The following is a 23,795-nucleotide window of genomic DNA, read 5'->3' on the forward strand; positions in this document are numbered from 1 at the left end:
CTCCTATCATGCCAAGTCTGCGAGTAAATCCTGGAATCTGGGTATGCCTGGGCATGATAGGAATGGGATTGCTGTTAATCATATATATATATGATATATATAGACCATATATGGTGTTGGGGGGGTCATATTCGGTTTTGGCCAGGTAAATGCTGCACTTTCGGTTTCAGTCCAGAATTCGTTTCGGTGCATCCCTACTACTAAGCCAGACAATTAAGTGGTAGGCCTAGACCACATCAATGTTTGGCGTAGTATATAGTGATTGGGGTTTTGTTACAAGTTTTGTTACAAGTTTTTATTCCTTTCTTTTTTTGGGATGGGGGGGCGCCAGAGGAGTAGTCCGCACAGGGCGCCAGAACACCTAAGGCCGGCTCTGGGTACAACATATATTACATCATTATCACACATTGTGACAAATAGAGAAAAACAAAGTGATACTGAATTGATGTCCGTAGCATTAGCTTTCATAAAATTAAATACACTTAAGCAAATTGATGAGCAATGCCCAATATTTAGTACGCATGTACACTTGTTCATAGGAAAAGTATGGATATTAAAAAAAACATTGGTTCATATAAGATCTGAACTTTGCAATAAAATCAGGAATAAGCATTGCTTATTTTCCAATTACACGCATTGCTGAACGCGGCACTGAAGATGAGTTATGCAGAATATTTGATATGTTGACCTGTGACGCAATTTTAAAATTTTCTATTGGACAAGCTTGGAGAGCGAGCTAATCCTCCCAAATGCTGACAAATTACTGCCCCGGGCTATTTCCAATCACATTTCGAATACAATAATCCTATCTGCATTACAATGAAATGATTAGGTGCTGGAAATGTTTGCACAGGGAATCACGGTTCAATGCAGGCTGGTCATTCTTATTCATATGTTTAAAGTCTGGACAGGAATTAATGCTTATGGTTAGCCTGTTGGTTGTGTTAGGAGCCATATAATAAGACAAACCGTACAATAAACGTATTTATTGGGCATAATCTCATGCTAGACAAATCTAAATAGCATTTAGGAGCCACAATTCTGCTTCTTAGTCACTCTAACCCTCACCTCCCACCAAAATGTTCAGGAAATCAGCACTTAAAGGGGTTAATTTTACCTGAATTTTACAGTACAAGAGTCAAATTACATTTAACAGTCCAAAATAGTGAAAATTCATTTACATACCCATTTAAGTAATTATTATTTATTGTTTTAGATAGCGCTATCATATTCTGGAGCGCTGTACAATGGCACAATGACTTTCCTTCTTAATAAACAGGATGGAAGGAGTTAATGCATTTACCTACTGACCTCCTTGATGTCATTCTCACAGTGTTAATATTGTTGAATATCTGTATAGGACTTATTCAGTATGGCCTTTGAAGTTGAATTGTAAACATTACAGTTTGATAACGCTGTAAACATTTACATTGTGACGTGACAGCAGGTCTCCCACATTGTCTTTGCATGGTTGCTATGTATTTGCCAAGTGCTGTTGGTCAGGGCAAAGGACAGCGATTAACAGGCTGAGCTAGGTAGCAGGGATAGGCATTTCATGTTCTTTTGACTGTGGCTCAATGCAACACCCATCACATGCAGCCATCCTCTGGCTGAGAATGATAAGCTTTTGCTATTGATGTACGTAATTGCATAAAATTGCATAAACTCAGGTAACTAACTTGTCGATTTTAAACACACCTCAACTCGGGTCGCCTTAAACTCAACTCATCTTTTAACGGACAGCTGAGTTCTTGTTCTGAACACATAATGGAGTGACTTATAAAGCGGCAGCTAGTACATAAAGCCTAAGTTTAGAAAATGGAGAAATGGAATTCCAAGCCTTATAGATATTACTGTTGCTGATGCACTACTGCCACTCTAAAGATGGCGGATGACTTTGTCGAGTATTTTTGTTTTCGGGCTTAATTTTTATTGAAATTTCCAGTTATACAAAACTGACAATAGAGGGAGAAATCAACATAAGAAAATATTATTAATCCTTAATTTCAGCGCGTGTCAGTAATAATTACAGAGATGAGAGACCTCCAACTTCCCATATATAAAATAAAAACGTAACAAACCAACAACCAAAAAAAAAGAAAAAAGGTGAACCTACAACTTATCAATCATGCAATCATCACAAAATCTTATAATTTGTTATTATGCATTTCATTAGTATTATATTATAATGTCTTTATGCAGTGGCACGGCAGGTCCTACAAGATGTTTGTTGGAGACCTAAGGTATCAAACATTAAGCATTAGGTATCCTCAACCCTACCATTGAATTGAACCGCTCCCATTTAGCCAAGGTTGCTTTATGAGTCCAATTAGACATGGCGTGTGAAAGTTTTTCCACAAACGTTATAAATTCTATGATATTGAGACATTCCCTGATCCCTGGATGGGATTGGAATCTTTACTTTCCAGCATGGCATATCTGACACGCTACGCTGCTCCAGCTCTTACAGGGATGTGGACTGGTGAAATCAACCCTATCATATGAAATATTCACTGTCACCGCGCAGCAAGCCCCTGGCATTGCCACCACACATGGAACAAAGAACATGTTTCACCACATTCCCTGGAGTAAGCTGGTGACACCAGTCGGGTGGGGACTCTATACCACCTATGTAGCAGTTTAGTTTGTATCTCTCTATGACTAGAACATCTTGTGGTTTGGTGGACTGTGACAAATCCTTGTTCCCATTCTTCCGGAGAAATAGATCTCCCCACGTCTCTTTCCCATGTATGCATATATTGGAATTTCTCTGGGCTCCCGAAAAGTATAATTTGGATCTGACAATAATGGCAGTTCCATATGTAAAGGGACTAATCGCAACATGTTACCAATTTGTATTTGTGTTTGTTCACAGATATTCTTTTTTTTTTGGTGTGACTTATGCTATCCAGAACATTTTGTTGCTCACAGATCCAAAACCACAGATACGATTTTAGAGCTAATATAATGAAGTTTTATGAGAGTGTGTAAGATAAATGGAACAGCCTCCCAGCACAAGTAGGAGAGGCTGATACAGTAAGGCAATTTAAACATGCATAGGGTAGGCATAACGCTATCCAGATTCTAAGACCAAGAACGGATTAAGATTTTTTCATCAGGAAACCGACAGACTAGATGGGCCATCTAATTCCATGTTTCTATCATTAACTCCTATGTGTTTAAGCATTTTTGTTTGACCATTCCTTTGGTTTTAGTTAGGGGAAAAAACATGACCATGAGATACACTGATAGTTAATAATGCAATGGTCACGGTGTTTGGTTTCAGCTTATTGAGGGCTGTGTAAGGGCGTTGAATCGATATGCATACATTCCATACAGTGCATTTCAAAGGGAAAGTATTTATTTTTATATGTAAGGAATGATTAATTAAAAGGAATTTTAAGACCCGGGCTGTGCATTTATGCATGAAATTCAATTATAGCAAATTGAAATACTACCAGAATTATTTATATTTGTCCCTGAGGGGAAAAACATGAAAAAAAATCAAAGAAGTTATTAAAATATTGAAATCTGATGTAATACAGCTTAGAGATTATTTTTATTTATAAGCATTCATTGAAAGGAAATAAAACAGAAATATATTATAATGCCACAACAAAGACATAAAGAAATAAACCTGGAAAACCTTGCCTAGTTACTACTGATTAGCATATTGGAACTTCCCATAGTAGGCACCATAGAGCTCTCTCTCTTTTGGGAGAACTGCTATATTAAAAGGCTAGCAGCATATAGGGGTGGGTCTATTCCCAGACAGCCTTTGGTGGGTGTGCAGTGAGAAGAAAGTAGGCGGAGAATAGATGTAAAGTAGGCATGGCCAAACGTCACTCTGCTACCCAGAGAACGAACAAACTGACCCGGAGATTCTGGGTATGCTGATTGGCCCGAGACTCTGGTAGCTGCAAAATGAATATTGAATAATTGATAAAGTGACGTTATTGTTGTGATTTTCAAAAGAGGTACCAGATCGGCCTGCATCTGACACTCTGCTGCTGTGTACCCTCAGCCTTACTTCTGTTGTTTATCTATGGGAATTGTAGTTCACAGCACTCATATATTATTTTGTTTTTAGTCACAGCACACATAAAATCTAAAACGTAAGATCTAGCAAAACTGATATGATGTTGTCATGCCTGAAACTGCCTTTAATTTAATGCCCTGCAAGACACTCGGAAGTCTGCTTTGGTACGTCTGGGGGGGGCACATCTTGGGGGCAGAGTGGCAGCATATCTCTGGGGAGGGGGGACAGAGTGGCAGCATATGTTGGGGGGGCAGAGTGGCAGCATATCTCAGGGGGGCAGAGTGGCAGCATATCTGGGGGAGCAGAGTGGCAGTCTATTACAAAAAAATTTCTTTAAAAAAGCACCTAGCTTTAAGGGTGTGGCCTATAATCGGGTGTGGCCTATAATCGAGCCAATACGGTATATATAGTCATACCTGGGAAACTTCCCAGGACAGGCTACCCTCTTCTGGGTAGGAGGGAAATTGGGGAATAAGTGACCCAGAGACCATAGGAGGCAGCACTTTACCAGGAGATTCTGGGTCACACCAGGAGAGTTTCTGGTTACGTATATAATAATAATAATAATAATAATAATAATACAATACAGTGATTAAGTGTACCTTTAAACTGATTAGTCTTTTAGTTAGTTGGTAATAGTAGTAGTAAGTTTTTGGGTAAGCCAGCAGGCAGGAAAGTTTGTCTTGCAGCACCAGTTAATGGATCTCAGTGAAGATACTTCCCTAGGTCTCAGGGTCATTTTCTTCTTTCTGTGCGCAAAGGGGTGTTGTTTTTCCACTCCCATTCTCCACCCAGTAAAGGATGCCTGGGCCTAGCCACTCCACTAGAAGAAGTACAGCTTTGGGTAGCCTATGCTAGGAAGTACCCAGGTATTCTTATGTATTTTCTGGGATGTAAGTGGCACAAAATCATCCACTATTAGTATGTTTTTATGCCTAAGAAGCTATTTGTAATATTTTATGCTTCACTTCACTTTACCTTTTCCATTTTATTTATTTTCACCTCTACTTAATGCTTATTTTGTTCTACAGTCCGCATACATTTTAAAAAACGAAGCATATATTGTCAATTTACATAAGACGAAATATTCAGCTTTTCATTTTTTTTTTTAACTACCATGGGTTTCAGATGTAAGGTGAAGTGTACTCAGTGCAGACTTTACTACCGTGCGTTGAGAATGAAATTTATATAATAAGAACAATTCTGCTGCCATTCAGTGATGATGGAGCTATCACCATTCCATTAATTTGATTAATTAGCATTTTCAAAAGTGGGTGAACTTGTCCTGGTGCCATACAAATCAAACAAGACTTTGTCAGACCGTGTTGACTTCCCACGGGATACTAGAGGTCCTCATGGATGCAAGCTAGAAGCAAAACAAGCTAGAACCAAAACACTAAAACTGAGAGTAGGTGAACTGTGAACAATAAATCAATTTAGATGTATATATATGAACCGCACACCCTGTGATACAAATAAATGAAAAAATAAAAAAATACATATACTTATATCAGAGTGTAGAAGAATCTTCTTTCCAAATATTTAAAACTCGTAACATGAAACGCAAAAAACAAATGATACATAGCGCAAGCTCTAAATACACTGTAAGGTAGATACAGTATCAAACTCACACTTTTATACGGCACTAATAAAGTGCTATATGCGTAGCTTGAAAGCAGCAAATAAAGTCAAAGTACCGCAAAAAAGATCTCCATACATAGATTTAATTCCGGCATGTAGTTACATAATAAATATGTTTACAGGACAGATTTAAACAGCCTGCATAGAAGTCCCAGACGAAAAATAGTCAAACTCGAACAGTCCGTTGGCGTCTATCTCCTATAGCGCACTGGTTATTTCTGGGTTCTTGTGTCTTTCACACATACAGGATCTCCGAAGCAACACATTTCGCCTTCTGGATCAGCTTCATCAGGTACATCTTTTGATGGAGGGTGGTACTTCCCTTATATACATCATATATTCAATTGAATATGTTAATTATATTAACCCTTTCGCGTATATATAATATACCATACATACCAACAACGGATGGAGCTTTTTTTACCCCATCATAGATGGGGCTATCAACCATAATATATAGAAAATTATATACACATAAAAAAGGTAGAAATGTGTATAATTTATTGTTCACAGCTCACCTACTCTAAGTTTTATTTGTCACCTTGAGTATTTGGTTTGAAGCTTTTTGTTGTTGTTTTTTTACTGCTAGCGCTGTGTTTCACCATTTATTACATAGAATCAAAACACAAATGGAGTCAGGGAAGCTTAACCAGTTTGACTCTATCTCATACTCCATGATCAACAGGTTGAAGCCCACTCTGGATTACCCACTAAATCTATTTTAAAACTTGCTATGTGTCTACTTGCTAGGATGCTACTACCTTTTGCATGCAAGAACATAACCAGCTTTGACTAAGACTTTTATTTTCACATGTTAAAACGTTCTAAGTACATTGTCCAGGAATCACAGGCAGTCTTTGGGTCTTTCAGAAGATCCCTAGTTTCCATAACACCTATTTTGAACTGGGTACCTATCAATTCTTTGTGCTCCAGGCCAGTCTTTTTTTTTCTTTTCGTTGTAACGTTTTATTGAGGCAAAGTTATACACCATCACGAAGCACATAATGTAAGTATGAAAAAAATAACAAACATTATGGTAACTGCTATTACAAGTAAGGTTTTCTTCTTTCCAATAAATCCCTGAGCTTCCAGAAACACATCACATATCATAATAGTTCACTAACAGGGCAGGGTATAGAGCCTCATTTATCTCCCCCCTTTATAGTCCTCATGAGTGATCCTATGAATCCAAAAGAACCTCCGAATACAGCCCAAGTGAATTACAAATGGATTGTCAAGTGTCCAGTATGGATCAGGCCAGTCTTTTGACAAAAATTTAAAATACATGTGGGCCAGGTACTAAACGACCGATTGGCACACCAGATTCTGATACTTGGGCACCTTGCATTGAGGTTGTTGGACTCTTAATGTGGTCCCTGTTACTTTTATGTGTTAAAGTGCATATCATAAATGAGATGTACACTCGAGTGAGAAGTGTTATCCTAGATTCAATGACTTAGAATGTGTATAAATATATTTGTCTCTACAGTTTCCAGCTTCTACAGGAATATTTCTATAAAAAGCATATATATATATATATTAGAAATTGGGCTAGAACAGTGAATATAAAAATGGAGTTTATTTCCCTTGTGATGCACACCTTAGCGCAGGACTTTACAACACAAAGTCCTCGAGGGTTGCAAACAGGCCACAATTTTGTATATTCTAGTTTGAGCGCATGCATTAAAAATGAACTAAACTTACTTGTTTTCAAGTAAGGATACACAGCATTCCTGGCCTGTCCGTTGCCTCTAGGACTGCAGTTGTGCAGCCCTGCTTTAGTGGATAGAGGTCAATAATAAAATTTAAGGTTTCCATGATAGGTTAGAGGCATACAACTAAATATATAGGGCACTAAAGGTAGCTTTGTTCTCCTAAGGTTCTAATTGTTAATTTATACAGTGAACATATTGGTCCTTGAGTGCACAAGTATTGTAATCTCCACTTCTCGTAGGTTGACTATGAGTCTGGTGCACACCTGCAACTCTGTATCCTTGAGGAATGCAGACTGCCACACCTGGTTTAATCGAACCGACATAGCACACAATAACTGCGAGTCTTGCTTATTATTAAAAACAAGATGATTTCCGATCATTTAATCAACCGAAAATAAGCTCTACTAACCCTGTTTGGTATTGCTAAAGGTGCCTGAAGCCATGAATACTAGATGAAATGGTTTTCCAGGAACATTAGTTCTAAAACAAGTTTTATAAAGTTAGAGATGTGAAAAGGACATCTCCAGGTTTGATCTACAAACTAGTATAAAAAAACAACCAATTCGTCTATAGCCTTTTTCTTTAAATTCTTCTTTATGCATGTTGCATTCACCGTTTATCCATATATACCGTATTGGCTCGGATATAGGCCGCCCCCGTATATAGGCCGCACCCTAAAAGTTTGGTGCTTTTTTAAAGAAAAAGTTTTTTTCTTTAAAAAAGCACCAAAAAAACATGATGCCACTCTGTCCCCCCCCCCCGAGATATGCTGCCACTCTCCCCCCTCCCCGAGATATGCTACCACTGTCCTCCTCCCCCCCTCCCCGAGATATGCTGCCACTGTCCTCCCTGCCCGAGATATGCTACCACAGTCCTCCTCCCCCCCTCCCCGAGATATGCTGCCACCGTCCTCCTCCCCCCCCGAGATATGCTGCCACTGTCCTCCCTCCCCGAGATATGCTACCACTGTCCGCCTCCCCCCCCCGAGATATGCTGCCACTGTCCTCCCCCCCCCGAGATATGCTACCACTGTCCTCCCCCCGAGATATGCTGCCACTGTCCTCCTCCCCCCCCGGAATATGCTGCCACTGTCCTCCTCTGCCCCCCCCCGACTTACCGGAGCAGACTCCCGGGTGTCTTGCGGGGCCGGCGGGGGACATCTACGCAATACGCGTATACAACTTCCGGTGCCGGCACTCAGCGGATGTGCCGGCACCGGAAGTTGTATACGCATATTGCGTAGATGTCCCCCGCCGGCCCCGCAAGACACTCGGGAGTCTGCTCCAGTAAGTCGGGGGGGGGGCAGAGGTAAAACGCATCGTGCGACGGTCCGCACGATGCGCTCAGACAACCTCCCGTGCCAGCACCCCCCCGTGGGAAGTAGGATGCAGGTCCCCTGCACCGCTGCGGGGGATCTGTATCCTAACCCCGCTGCCTGCCCGGCACCCGGGACTGCATGTCCCGGGCGTCGGGCGCTAGACCCCGAATATAGGCCGCACCCCCACTTTAAAGACTTAAAGTGGGGGGGGAAAGTGCGGCCTATATTCGAGCCAATACGGTACATATCTGGAAACTTTCCAGGTCTTTGGGTCTTTTACACCACACTGAAAAGACCCACAAAGAATCATGGTATGGAAACCCAAAGCTTAGAGGACCAGAAGATGAAGTTCACAGAATGACATATAACCTTCCTGGTAATCAATATATAACATTACACTATATAGTAGATAGTAGAGCTTGCAATGCCTTCTATAGTCTTTATTTTCAATGTGTTCTAATTCATGCTTCTCATAGACATGCATGCATTAAATAATGAAACAAGCCTTCATATATATATATTCTCCCATCTCAGTGGGGGTTATCCATGCCATGTGCTAAATTAGTTATTTTGAGACTCTTTAAATATTACCCCCCTAGTTTCCCATCATTCAGATTTTATGTGATACCCATTCTTGACTTGTCATTATTTAATGATACACGTAACATGTATTCAGGCCGGGATATCAACTATGGTGTACTTACAAAAAAGTACTAATTAGGAATCTTAGATAGCATCAGGTTATTGAAGAGTATGAGTCAGCTAAAGAATGTGTGACCTTGAGATTTTGCCCCTTCATCCTAAAACCCTGATATTGAAGCAAAATCCAAAACTTAGTGGCAACCCCTGAGAGTTCCCATGTAGGGTTATGCATCACTTTTGTATGATAGTCCAGCAGAATATTGTGGGTGATACACAAACACTAAGGTTTTTGACTTCATAACATCCCAGTTCTTACCTTGCTGGAGTGAGGTCCTGGCAGTAGGAGTTTAAGTGCTTGCCTCTTCAGCTCCACCAATCTTGCATTGCAGTTTTCACACCACACACCCCTGTCAGACCCAGGAGATGATCCTCCCCCGCTGCCAGAGCCAGGGGAACCTGTGCCAAATCCTGGAGACCCACCAAGAGATCCTGGAGAACTGTTGCCAATTCCAGGAGATGCAGGTCCAGGAGACCCAGAGAAAGAGCCAGGGGAGGAGGTTCCAGAACCAGGTGAGGGTGTTCCTGATGAACCTGGGATGGAGCCTGCACCTTCAGGGGCAGGTCTGCTACCAGCACGAGACTCCTCATAAGCTTTTCTGTACCAGCTCTCTGGTGAAAAGGGCACAGATGATTTGGTGGGAGAGCAGACCTCACTGATCTGGTGAAAATAAAAAGCAAAAATCCAACATGAATATTCTAAGCACATAGTTAGTGTGAAACCATCCATTTGCTTTATATATACCGTATATAGTGCCATGAACAGTTTAAATGGTAACTATTCTATAATGGCCTCGTGTCGAGGTTTCAGCAACTGCAATTAACAGCCATCAAACACCATTACTGAAGGGAAAAAGTCATCCTGTTGATTGGGATTGATTCTCTGTTCAATACAATAAACTGCAGTTGGCTCTGTTGTTCTATGCAGATTGACCTTGTTAAATGGTTTTAAATTATATAGCCTTTTGTAACTATTTTAGCTTTCCAATTTTCAACTCACTTAATACTGTTATATTTACAAATAATACATTTTCTTATGTTGCATGATAGTATACCTGATGACATTTCGGGGTCTAAATTGGTGCTATGAGTTCTTGGTCTTGATGGCTTCATTAAGCGAACAGAAATTCAAAGTTCAAAATACATGGTATTGCACACAACTAGTTTTGGTATGGAGGGCTTTACTCTTTCAGTCTTAATCAGGGAAATAGAGAAAAAGTGCCAAAACAGTGGGTTGACATTCCATCTCACCGACTCACCGACTATTTATTACAAAGGACCAGGCTCTATGGTTTTGAGGTGCAAGAAGACCCATACTAACACTGCTTCTAAAACCTCCCAGGATTGGCTATTCACAGTGCATAGTTAAGTCAACTAATTCCTAGCTCAATGTTTAGTGAATAAACCCTGGCGGAAAAAAAAGAACAAGCAAACATGTGTCAAGTATTAGCAACACACACAAGTCACACTTCTCACAAACAGGATTAGACTATACAAAAGCATGTTTGGCATGTTCTTTTTGAACATTTATCTTTGAAACCTGATGTATTCACTTAACACGTCCACTTCAGTCTACCTTGAATGCTTCTTTTGTACAGTAGACAGAATTCAAACAGTTTTCCCATTCCAAAAATGTATATTGTGATGTGCCTGTCAACCAAAATAAAACTACATATTTCATCTTTCTCTTACGCTAGATAGACAAAGCCAAATTACTCCTGACACACATTGAATTTTTTACACCAAGATGACAAGCAATGTGAGTCGTCCTTCCGAACATACATCATTTTGACACATACTACAATAATCTGGACACTAAACCTCTTTACACAAGGTATTATCTATCCACCATGAATTCAGGGTGCAAAATACAAAGTATAATGCATAGCCCATGTTGCAACAGAGCAGCACTCTGGAAAGAGTTTGATTTCAATACTGAGCCCCTCGACAGGAGTCACGTCCACACCAAAAAACATTTGTTACAATATGAAAACCAGATCAGGTCTTAGGTTCTTGAGTCATATAACTTAACTGTATATGTGATGGGATCTTATGTATTACTGTATATATGCAGGTAATTTGTCCAATTAATGGCTTATTCTTCTGCCTTTCACTTACTGTATCCATTTTTAAAGGTTTATTTTATCTTTTTACTCCAATTTTTACCTTGACTACTATCTGTTTTACTGGCTAACATGGTGCCATCCTTTCTCTACAAATAACATAACAAAGCTACTTCCGTACACTTAAGGTTCTTCAGAGTTCTCTTGACTTTTCCCAAATGTAGGGAGGTCTAGTTTCTGAGAGGAAAAGATGTGGTATCATATGCAAGAAGGCTGGTGCTAGATACCTAATTTGATTTTGGACATAAGGCATTATTTTTCTCCAATCTATGCTGATAATATAATGAGGCCAAATGGCAGATGAATGTAATCATTAGTTTGGATGCTGCCAACAGAGTCAGTTTGCATTTATAGAGAATGAGTTGTTTTATCAGACTGCCTAATTAGTTATAGCTGATCTACTTTTGGGTGTACTATTAGGATACCGTGCTCAATCATGCCTCTTACTCTCTGGACATACTTCAGTATGAGACTAATAATGCATTGTCATCTATGAATTTACATATTTTATCTCATGAAAGACCTTTTTCAATCATCCTGAAATATCTTCCTGTAGCGACAAGTAGCTTTTCACGAGCGATACAGTGTACAATCTATAGGTATGATTAGGCTCTCTAAATACCATAAAATCCTACCGTATATCACCACCCAGCCCACAAAAGAGAGATATGCGTGAGCATAAGTATAATGCAAAAAAGGAAAGAACATATTTTTCTCAGAACAACCAGAAATACATATTCCTACACATACAGCTAAAATCTTAAAACAACTCATACTGCCCCTTTAATAACAGACATATACAATTTATAACGCCAGATCACATCTACTGCTGCTGCTGGTTGGTAGCTATCAGGCAGAGAGTAGTCTGTGACTCTAAAATGCCTATTTAATCAATTCAGCTATAAAGCCTCTGTTCTACGAAACTCTGGTAATTGGAAACAGCTCTTCAGGTCATTTGTTTATATTTGGTGTTAGTCTACACGCTAAAATAATACCTTATGAATGAAGCCGTCATACCAAGTGAAATGCATCTGAAAATGTCTACTTCCACAGATGATTCTCTAGTTGTTGAGAGCGTTGTTTCAAATGAGCCCTCCTGGCCCCTATTTTTTTTTACTCCAAGTAGAAAAAAAACCACCAATCCATGATTGAAATAGCTTCAATCTTTATTAATAGCTTTGAAACTAGAAATATTTTGTATTCTATACAATACTATAGATACTGTGAAACGCTATTAGCAATATCATCGTACAGATTTCCTGCAGGAAATTCTGGTTTATGGAATAAATAACTAGTTGATGGGGGTGAGGGTGTCACGTACCCCCTCCCATCCGCATTAACCTTTCGCCAAATTAAAGGAGGTGACCTGTGGCCATAATTTGTTGTGGTTTATTGGTGGAGCAGAGAGATTTTTAATTCCTAATGACACAGATGGATTTTCTCCTGTTCTATATCATAGTTCAATATGGGGCTTAGGGTGTCTGGTTATTACATCCCAACCTGATGCGCAAACAGTGACAGAGAGGTCTTTACTTCTCCATGTTGACCATAATGTGCAGGGGTTGCATAGTTGTCTAGGACACAGAGTCACTGAAATCACCATTAATGGGGGGGGGCATATACATAGATGTTGGTATGTTGGTCACTGTCAGTACTGAGCTTTGTTTTATATACAGAAATAATAATAATCACAAATATCTTTGGGGTCTGGCCAGAGCTTGGCCCCAATATTCCAATCTACTCAGTCTTCTTGACGTAATGGACTGGTGTGAGGAAGAAGCAAGGCATGTACTCTCAAAGATATGTTATAGCGGTCACTGAAGACACCAAGGTGCTATTTAATGGCTCCTTGGTCACTTTTTAACTAAGAAACCATGCAACAGAAAGGACAAAGGAATCAGTGCCACCTCAGCTATGTAACTGGTAGTCAGGGGTTTAATAGGTTTGCTGATGGTAACAAAGGTCCTTGGGTACGATCAGGCATGGGGTTCCCATCGCTGCTTTCCTTTATTAGCTATATCATATACAGTATCAGGCAGGAGTCCCGCAATGCAAGTTATGAAGCACACCAAAATAATAATCATATCACTCTCTGAAACTGTAGCACTGGAATGATATTATAACTCCACATCGTAATCTGTTTCTGATCCCTATTCAAAGAGATCTGACCTAGTATGCAGTAAATATAGATTTTTTACTCCTTATGTTTTCAGATGGTCTTAATGTTTTAGTGCACTGGATGGAAAGGTTTCTTCAGCACAAAGCCTTTTTCACTCAATTTCTTTTTGTTATTTACATTATATTTGAAATGATCATATATTGCATTACTTGAATAATATCATGATGATAATAGGCAAACCATTTTCCATTCATAATAATGTACACCTAATTTTCTCAGATAGGATTTTTTTTATATATTTTTCAATTTTAACAAGAACTTAAGAATTTGATACATACAGACTGAAATGGGTTGCTTCAATAGGCAATTTACCAACCATCATAAATATGTATAAATATTTGGTGACAATGTATGACAATTCATTTGTATGCTGGGATGAGAAGTGTTGTGTCTGTGTCATTGACGCTTGTTTGAAGGTGACGTGAAAGAGTATAACCAATTTCATGCATTGTATATAAATTAGGTGCCAATATACTTTTATTTTACAGTACAAGTCTTAAAGAGACAGATCTACCGGGGTAATTCAAAACAAGTGTTAAGGAAAGACTACCGATCAGACACAAATCAATAACTCAATTTTGCGATTGAAACAAACTTTGTTGATTTGCCACTACTACATTTATTTAGTAGTCTCTGTAAATACGACTATGTTCACAAAATAGTAAAACTGGTTCCTGTTGGAATCGTGGATTTATACCCCAATGAAAATTTAAAAAGCATGTGAAAAAAAGGTACAAAAAGTCCTGAGTGTGCGCAGGAAAATACATATATCTATCTATCTATTTATCAATACCTACATAGATATGCCGCACACTATTCTTCTGTACTCTACATTCATTTATTTCATACATGGTTTTGACTGCTGTCATACATCACACGTCAAAAATATCTGAGAAGATGACAGTTTTATACATGCTTGATATCTCAATAGCAAAAAAATAGCAGAAAATCAATGATATAGGACCAGATGAACAGCATGCAACATACCGAAATACTAGGAAAACTGCAATGAGCTTTTGGTTTGAGTGTACAATGCAGGACAGAATGCACATACATGTAACACACAAACATTCTAATTCACACACCGCACACGCTTTGTTTCTGACACTAGTACAAAACCCACCGTATCATCCTTCTACACCTATCACATATATTCCTATGTATTGCATTGTACACAGCTACATAAACATATTGCTTAAAATGTATATGAAAATAAATACATGGAAAACATGGAAAGTACTATGATATGTTTTTAATTATCCACATATACAGTATTATTATCGACTGTCCTGCTCACATTAGGTCACATTGTATATATATATATATATATATATATATATATATATATATATATATATATATATGTTCAACCTGAAAACTTGCTTAATATCAATGTAAGCTCCAATATGATTTAATTTGGAAGGTCAGGCTTAAGTTTAATAACATGACTTTCTCATGCAAACACTTAGATTGCAGAATATTCATTACAGCATGCATGAGGTGTATGTGTGGTTGGAAGGAGATGACATGGTAAGGTGCCTTCTTGCCTTCGTTCAGAAGGGGACACTGGGATGGCAGGGGTACTATTTCATTCATCATTCATCTCCTTTGTTAAGGTGTCAGAGTCTGTTAATAAATCATCTTACCCCATATTTCTTGTTCCTAGTTGTGACTGCAATCCTCTCCTTATTTCCAGTCACCGAGCTCATGTTGAGATGTGCTGAAGACAACTTGCAGATGGTCCACTTTACATCCAAGCAGGGACAAGAGAAGATGTCCAGAAGCAGGCGATAGTTAATATAAAATAAATGCAATATGCAAAGCTTTTATTCTCAGATCAATCCAATGCCACCAGTACAGAGTGCCTGTGATCACACCATTTTCACCTCCACCTCCAGTGTCCCCCTGCTGCTTCCTATGCAAGGCTTGTATGGTTCACAGTTCCCAATGCTTTATCATTATTTCACCTTAGCCAAGACAATATACTCCTGCACGCTGTCTTATACTATTACAGATAATGGGGTGAAACAAGCAGTACATCCAAACACAGGCTGAAGATGGAAAAAAACAGGAGATCTGATTCCTTTACATTTCCATGCAAGTCTCCTTGTCGGCGTGCAGTTGGAGGTACGGAGATCCAGTGCTTTTCTCCTTCAGTCTTCGATCCCTCTGTATGAGAATCAGAGGATCTAAGGATCAGGGAGGAGCCTTGGAGGAATGATTCCCTTCAGTGTCTGCCTGGCAGGTCTAAATGAGGAGGCTGTTTATATGAAAAAAAAAGCCACCTAGATCTCCCTAAGAAGTCCCCATCCACACTTGGCTTGGTGTGATCTGGAAGACAGAGATCATGTTCCCTGTTCTCCACCTCCCCCCTGCTGCTCAGTGTATTGAGGTGGGCTGGGATCTGCCTTTGCATGCAGTATTACAGCACACACCTTCACTGACACTTACTGGCTGCATTCTCCCCTTGTAATAAAACCCAGCCTGATGCCTATGGATTTCACAAGTTTGTTTTTTTAATTTGGCTTGTAAACCTAGCAGTGAATTTCCCATTCAGAAAAACCTTCCTTGCTCCCTTTGCAGCCATGGAGGGAGAAGCTCATTATGTTGCTCTGTGAAGCATCAGATACTTGTTAGCTGATCATAAAAGGGAAATATTAATGTATATTGGAATTCCGGTCCTTTTTGATGCATGTTTTATGGGAGGCAGGGTTTGTATCTGGCTACAGAATGCGCTTGCATTAAACGGTTGCCGGATAGATGGGCGCAATTTGTTTTCTGTATTAAAAGAGTATTGTTAGTAAAGCTTCTTGTTATTTTTATTGTAATAATATTAAAGTGCAATGGGTTAATGCCTTGAAGTTCATATGTTAACCAGATGCTGGACGCACATAAATCATGACTTGCGTATGTTTAATAGCACACATGATGTCAGAATAACGACACACGGGATGTATTTAGTAAGCCTTGTGGGGCAAAATCAGAAACAAAATACATCACAATTATCAAATAAATGGCATTCTGTTATAAAAAAAAATAAAATATGCGCTTTTAGTCCGATTTGCATAAAACGAATGTCTTATGTTTTTTATTCTTTCCATTCGGATTCATAATTCAAGAGGCTTATGCTACCATTCAATAGCTTCACATATCAGTTTTGGTAAATTTTTTTTTTCTATTTTGGGTATCAATAAAGATAGCCTGGAGTCATCAATATTCAACATCGGAGTTTATTCGCTAAATGTGTGGTGAATGTGAAACAATTTATGAAGGGACATAACCTCCTAAGTATCCCTGTTTTCCCAGGATAGTTCAGATTTTCCAGCACTGTCCCAGTAACTGACCCACTTTTGCAGGCAATGAGGATCATGGGCCAGTTGGGGCGATCCTCTGATCTCACCTGATTGCCTCAGGGAGCTGTAAAACCAATGGAGGTGGCCACCTTGAGACACTCTGAAGCTGAGCTACACAAGATGACTCTTTGGGAATGGTGGACAGGTTGTCCTGCCCTGACCCTATCCCTGTTGGGGCCAGCCACAAACCCACCTTTAGTCACCCCCTCCACACCACTGAAATGTTGGCAGTATGCGTGATGCGTAAGAATGTAAGAAGTATTTTGTTACCAAAACTGACCAATAACTCATGTGAATAAACCCTATTGACATATTTATATGAAAATAACTAATTGTTAGGTTCCGGCATTACCAGAGCAGTGACAGTGAGCTATTAGCCTTTGAGCAGTGTATGCTATGATTCCTATGATTTAGCAGTTTGGTCAGATGAGCATATTGGGAACCGTAATTTGCTTTGAGAATTGTAATCTGCAGCAGTGAATGTGGAGGCCACCACTGGTATACTACATCTGCATGAGTTGATGGCTATTTTTGTATGTAAAATGTTCACAGCTGGAGATTGCACATTTTTAAGGGAGGTAAACTTACAGATGAAGGTACTCTGTAATAGAACCATTGAGGGAACACAGGGTGCCATTGGCCAGGATTGTTAACCACAATGGACCACAAGCTATGCATCAAAGAAGACATATAGGTCATCCAAGATAAATTTAGACAGACAGTCACTGTGCCCGGGTTGTGCCAATTCTTGGCTCTGGATTTAAGAGAGAAATGCATGAAGTCACTTACAGGTTGTGGATGTATACATCATCATGATATCTATGTATGATTAATATGTTAATTCCAAAATATGGTTTTATTGAATTACCTGATGTAAGGACATAGTGTGATGTTCCCTACTCTGGAAACATCAGAGTAACAGAGGCCCTCACTTGACCTACAACCAATCCACATGTGAAATTTTGGTAAGTTTCTTGAGCACAGGTAATGGAAAAGAATGCAAGTTTGATGGAGGTGCTCGTAGCAAGATTGCCACATTTAATGACAAAACAACTGTGATGTTGTAACTTACAAATGGAAACATATTTTACATCCACCACTGGAATTGAGAAGACATATGGCAGTTATTTTAAAGTATTATTATGTAACAACCAATGGGATCATAAGCAGGGCCATTCTGTTGGTTGATATGATAATACACCACTTTAAAAAAAAATAAAAATCATACACCAGGATGAATTTTTATATAAAACCCCCGATGGGCTTTATTTATAAAACACGATTTCCAAAAGTGGAGTGGTTACCGTGAAAAGCAATGTTTCTGTTGACACCTTCACAATTTGCACTCTTTCCAGAAATGCTATTTATAAATGTGGCCCTTATATATGCAAAAAATTGCCCAGTGGATACATATGGGCCAGAGGGATAATTGTATTCAATTGACAAAGTGAAGTGTACAATATGCAATCTACCATTAGAAACAAGGCTATAAACTGTAAGCTCATATTCACCAGAAAAATTAGGAATCCATTGACTGATTAGGCTTGCATATCTATTCCCTGATGTTATGTCTGAGACCTGCTACTGCTTAGCTAACCGCTTCATCTATCAAGTCTGGTGACAAAGGCATGGGATTCCTGCTTACCCCTTTGGAATTGAAGGCAGTGACACATGACAACTGCCCATATTCACCCCACAGTATTAATTTAAACAGGGATATACACAATTTTCTGGGCACCAGACATGTCCCTCAGGGAGCGAGCATATGTGTGGTGTTTGCTTCCCAGAGCAACGGGTTGCATTCCTAAACAGAGGATTCCATATTCCAGATCAAGTTTGTGAGGAATGAGCGCCCTCTTATGACTTTCATGGAGATTGTTTTGTATATACGGTATATACATATATATATTAGTAGATTAAACGAAAGACTAGAAAGACTAGCTATTGAAAGACTGGATATTTGCATTTCCTAAGACTAATGGGGAAAAAGATAATAAACTAAAGGGAAGCCACTTAACATTTCCTATGGATTATAGAGTATTACCAATTAATTTATGATCCATATGGCCATCGAGTACAAAATGATATATGGACCTTCAGTGGGCGCTGCTCTTGTCTGTGTATATATAAGTACGTGCACTAATGCCTAGGGGCACTAGAGAGTGTTAATCTAACATTGAAATGGATCACAATCCATCCATTGTATGTAACCCCGACAGCAAAGTAAATGTATGGCATGTATGAAGATGCCACAATGGAAAATGTGCTTAAATAAAGATGTACTCGAAATGAAAGGTGAGAGCAAGTTTGGAATTATTGTTTAGAAAGTGAAGGAAAAAATGGGTCTTACATGGGCCTAGGTTTTTAGGAATATGAAAAGCAAAAGCATACCGTTCATGACACAAAGGGAATAGAAGCAGCATGTACATTATGGGCATGTTGACAACTGCACCATCTAACCAACTGACCAAGTTTGCTGCCTTGATGTCACACCTGACTCTGCTCTCTCCTTCATCCCTCACATCCAGTCCCTCACCAAATTCTGCCTCCTTCACCTGAAAAACTTCACCTGTCCCTGTCACCATTCCTCAGCTGCTGCTCTGGTGAGCCAGTTACTTCATTTTCTCTCCACACCCTCCAGAAACAAATTCAAACTTCTGACCCTTAACAACTCCACAACTCCTCATCAGACTATCTTCCCTGTACACAAATTTCAAAAGCTCTCCGAAAACCCACCTTTTTTTATAGGCAACAGGACCACCTGGGACATCAGTGGGACTTCCAGCCCGCATCCCGCAAGGGAGTGCATCGGGTATCTGGAGCCATAAAGTTCCCAGGTATGCATACAACCTCTCCTCTTAACAGTAGCGTACCTATCGGTCTGCCCTGGGTGCCGCTCATCGGGGGGTGCCACCACGCCGGCACCCCTCCAAAGACGGACTGCTAGATGTCCACTGCTAGAGGAGCAGGCTCGGTTGGGGAGATCAAGGATCTCCCTCCAACCGGCTTAAAGCCAATTGAGGGAGCGGGAGGTCTGTTAATGCAGACCTCCGATCCTGCTCCCTTACGATGCGCGTGGCAACTAATGCCATGCATCGGGATTTGATGTATATCCCGGCGCACAACACTGAAGCCGCGCCCACGGCTTCAGTGTTGTGAAGAAGAAGAGTCAAGAGGAAGAACAAATAGAAGGAGGAGAAAAAGGAGCTGTAGCAGGAAAAGTGACAGTGACAGAAAAAAGGTAGAAAAACATTCAGTGAGAGTGGATTAGTAAGTGTGTGAGAGTGATGGGTGTTATGCTGTAGTTCATGCTGAATGTTTGTGAATGAATGTTTGTGAATGAGAGTGTGTGTGTGTGATAGCATTGATGTGTAAGTGTGGGGGGATAGCATGGTATAGGGAGGCTGTAATCATACTCCTATCATGCCCAGGTTCCAGCATGTACTGGCTGCCTGGGCATGATAGGAGTGTGATTGCTGTTAGCAATCATATATATATATATGATTGCTGTTAGCAATCATATATATATATATATACTGTATATAAAATATTGTTGATTTGTTTTGTCCAATTTTGGTGTGTTAACCACACTTTTGGACAGAAAATTTCAATAACAATATTAATATATATATATACCGTATTGGCTCGAGTATAGGCCGCACCCGAGTATAGACCGCACCCTAAAAGTTAGGTGCTTTTTTAAAGGAAAAAATGTAATTTAAAGTGTAATAGATATGCTGCCACTCTGCCCCCCCCCGAGACATGCTGCCACTCTGTGTGTCCCCCCGAGATATGCTGCCACTCTGTGTCCCCCCCTCCCCTAGACTTACCAGTGCAGACTCCCGGAGTCCCCAGTGTCTTGCGGGGCCGGCGGGGGACATCTATTCTACGCAGAACGGTATACAACTTCCGTTGCCTCAACCACCGACTTGATTTAAACCTTACCATAAACAGTGGCCATGTACAAATACTTCCCTACCAATGATAACACATGAAATAGATTTAATTAGAGACAAAGTAGGGGATAGGATACAAATGTACCTTCTTGTGATTTTGTGATAGAGGGTATAGATGGTATAATAGTTTAAAAAACTAACTGGGTAACTTATGAGAAATGTATTATCAAGGTTCCATTCAATTGAACAAGTAGAGTGGTTTGTTTTCCACCACGTGTCGCTAATCAAATTACCAAAGTGTTTTTATTTAACGCTCTGCCCGACAGTCTGTGTCCCCAGTCTTTTTCCTTTTCATTATTTATTTTATTTGTCATCAAATTTTCTATCTCTATTAAAACTAATCACTCCCACTCTCTGCTAGTTATTCTTTGCTGATCCAGCACAATGAGGGCTACACAATAGCACAGGTAGTTTTGAAACTGTCTGATTATTCACATCCACCAGCATTTGTTTAATCCGTATGTGCAAAATTGTATTTTCTCATGTACACATATTTAAAGGAGTTTTGGTTTTCACATTTTTGTTTTCATATAATATAAGGTATTATCCCCACCTAGTGGTCACATCAAATAGCTACCAGAAAATATCTGGGACATTCCAGCCAACGTATGCACTTTACGACATATGATAGTGTTAAATGTTTGTGTTGTCGAGAAACATGGGACCATGGAGGATGCATTCTACTGCAGCCCTGGAGCTGCAGCTTCTCTTAAAGGTAAGTGATAATTTTTAAATCATTTTTGCAGGTATTATGCATGAATATGAAAATTAAATTCTTCAGAAAGCTTCCTTGGACACTAAATTGTTCTGAAAATCTTAATATGCAGAAACGTAATGGAGGGATCAGAGAGCATGCAGACTCATCTTCACACTCCAAGACCCAGATACACAACACTCAACATATGTCCGTTAAAGAACCAACCACAATGTGCAGCTTATCCATTGAATGTCCTCCACGTATATGGTGGTAATATATGATTTATTGGTAATAAATTGCCTTGCCCTCATCTGCAGTTCACTGGGAGGATGAAACTGTCACTTTGAGTGCACAAAAGTAGTGGTAGAAAACCAGAACATGGCATTTTAAAAAAAATAATCTTGCGGAACTCACCAATACAAGCAATTGCACTTTAAAATGTCGCGCTTGCATCACCACTTAAAACACACTTTATTTTTGTCAGCACAGTCATGGATATTAAAAATAACCAACACATTGAATTGAATTCCCATAAGGCTCAGTCAGACATACTGAACTGAAAACTGTGAACTAAAATTCCTATGATTCTCAGCCAGCCAGGTGTCCACCTTAATGCTGGCTGAGCATCATTGGAAGAGTAGTCGACAGCAGCAGATTTTTTTTTTAAGTAAAAAGGCTAATGTTAGCCTCCCTCCCAGGACTCCTACACACTGCATTTACAAACACCTGCCCATAAACACACATATACACGTACACTGCCCTTACAAACACATACACGTACACTGCCCTTACACACACATACACGTACACTGCCCTAAAAGAAAAATAGACATGTACACTGCCCTTACACACATATACACAGACACTGCCCTTACACACACACACACATACATGTACACTGCACTTATACACACACATATGCTTGTACACTGCCCTTAAACACACATATACATGTACATGGCCCTTTGATTTTGGAATCAAAACATTTGCTACTGCAAAAAATTTTGGATGAAAAAGTTCAATTTTATTCAGTGGAACAAATTCATGTAAACTATTTTTTTCATATTTAATAAAAGCTATGATTGAGAAATTTTGTTTTTATTTCCTTTTATTTGCCAACCTGCCCCCCCAGTTATGCACATCTGCTCCCAGAAATGCCTTATACCCCCCCTATATGCCACTCTGCCCCATGATATGCCTTTTAACCCCCTAAATGCCTTATACCCCCTATATGACACTCTGCCTCCAGAAATGCCTTATACCCCCTATATAGCACTCTACCTCCAGAAATGCCTTATACCCCTATATGCCACTCTGCCATATAGGGGATTAAAAGGCATATCATGGATATCATGGGACAGAGTGGCATATAGGTGAGGTATAATGCATTTCTGGAGGCAGAGTGGCATATAGGGGTTAAAAGGCATTTCTAGAGGCAGAGTGGCATATAGGGGGTTAAACAGCATTTCTGCAGGCAGAGTGGCATATAAGGGGTTAAAAGGCATTTGTGCAGGCATAGTGGCATAAAGGGGGTGAAAGGCATATCATGTGGCACTCTGCCTCCAAAAAAGCCTTATGCCCCCATGTAACAGTACCCCCCCCCAACTTACCACTGCTTCCTGATGTCTGGTAGGGGCAGTGGGTGGAGGCCGGCGTTCATGAACTTAAAGGGGCTGGCGTGCACGCACCGCGTCGCCCAATGGCCGTGCCTCAGCACTTCGTCCCACGTCTTAAAAGGGGTGGGACAAAGAGCTGAGGCACGGCCATTGGGTGCGCGGTGCGTGCACGCCAGCCCCTTTAATTTCATTAGACGCCGGCGGCTGGTATCCCGGTGTGCCAGCCCGGCCCTGGCCTCGCCCTTCCTCTGCCCCTGCAAAGCGCGACAGAGGAAGGGATAGGCGGGACGGCGGGACAAAGACCCAAAATCTGGACTGTCCTGCCTAAATCGGAACAGTTGGGGGGCATGTGATCAGTGTGTATATATATATATATATATATATATATATATATATATATATACTGATCAGCCATAACATTTTGACCACTGGAGTGGAGTGAATAACACTGATAATCTT

The 23,795-nt window shown here is 40.0% G+C and overlaps 1 protein-coding gene across 1 annotated transcript in view; it reads right to left on the reverse strand.

Annotated features, from left to right (window-relative positions):
- The window catches only part of LOC149289849 (kinesin-like protein KIF26B), a 176,471-nt gene extending 161,048 nt beyond the window's left edge, over positions 1-15,423 (reverse strand). The window contains exons 1-2 of the mRNA XM_089490123.1: positions 15,361-15,423; positions 9,672-10,073 (exon numbers count right to left, since the gene is read on the reverse strand). Of these exons, the coding sequence (XP_089346249.1) occupies positions 9,672-10,073; positions 15,361-15,423 (465 nt within the window). The remainder of the gene's footprint in view (positions 1-9,671; positions 10,074-15,360) is intronic.
- Between the last annotated feature and the right edge of the window lie 8,372 nt (positions 15,424-23,795).

Source organism: Sceloporus occidentalis, unplaced genomic scaffold (assembly GCF_023333645.1).
Source record: "Sceloporus occidentalis isolate IW3139 unplaced genomic scaffold, rSceOcc1.0.p SCAF_42, whole genome shotgun sequence".
In the NCBI taxonomy this organism is placed as follows: domain Eukaryota; kingdom Metazoa; phylum Chordata; class Lepidosauria; order Squamata; family Phrynosomatidae; genus Sceloporus; species Sceloporus occidentalis.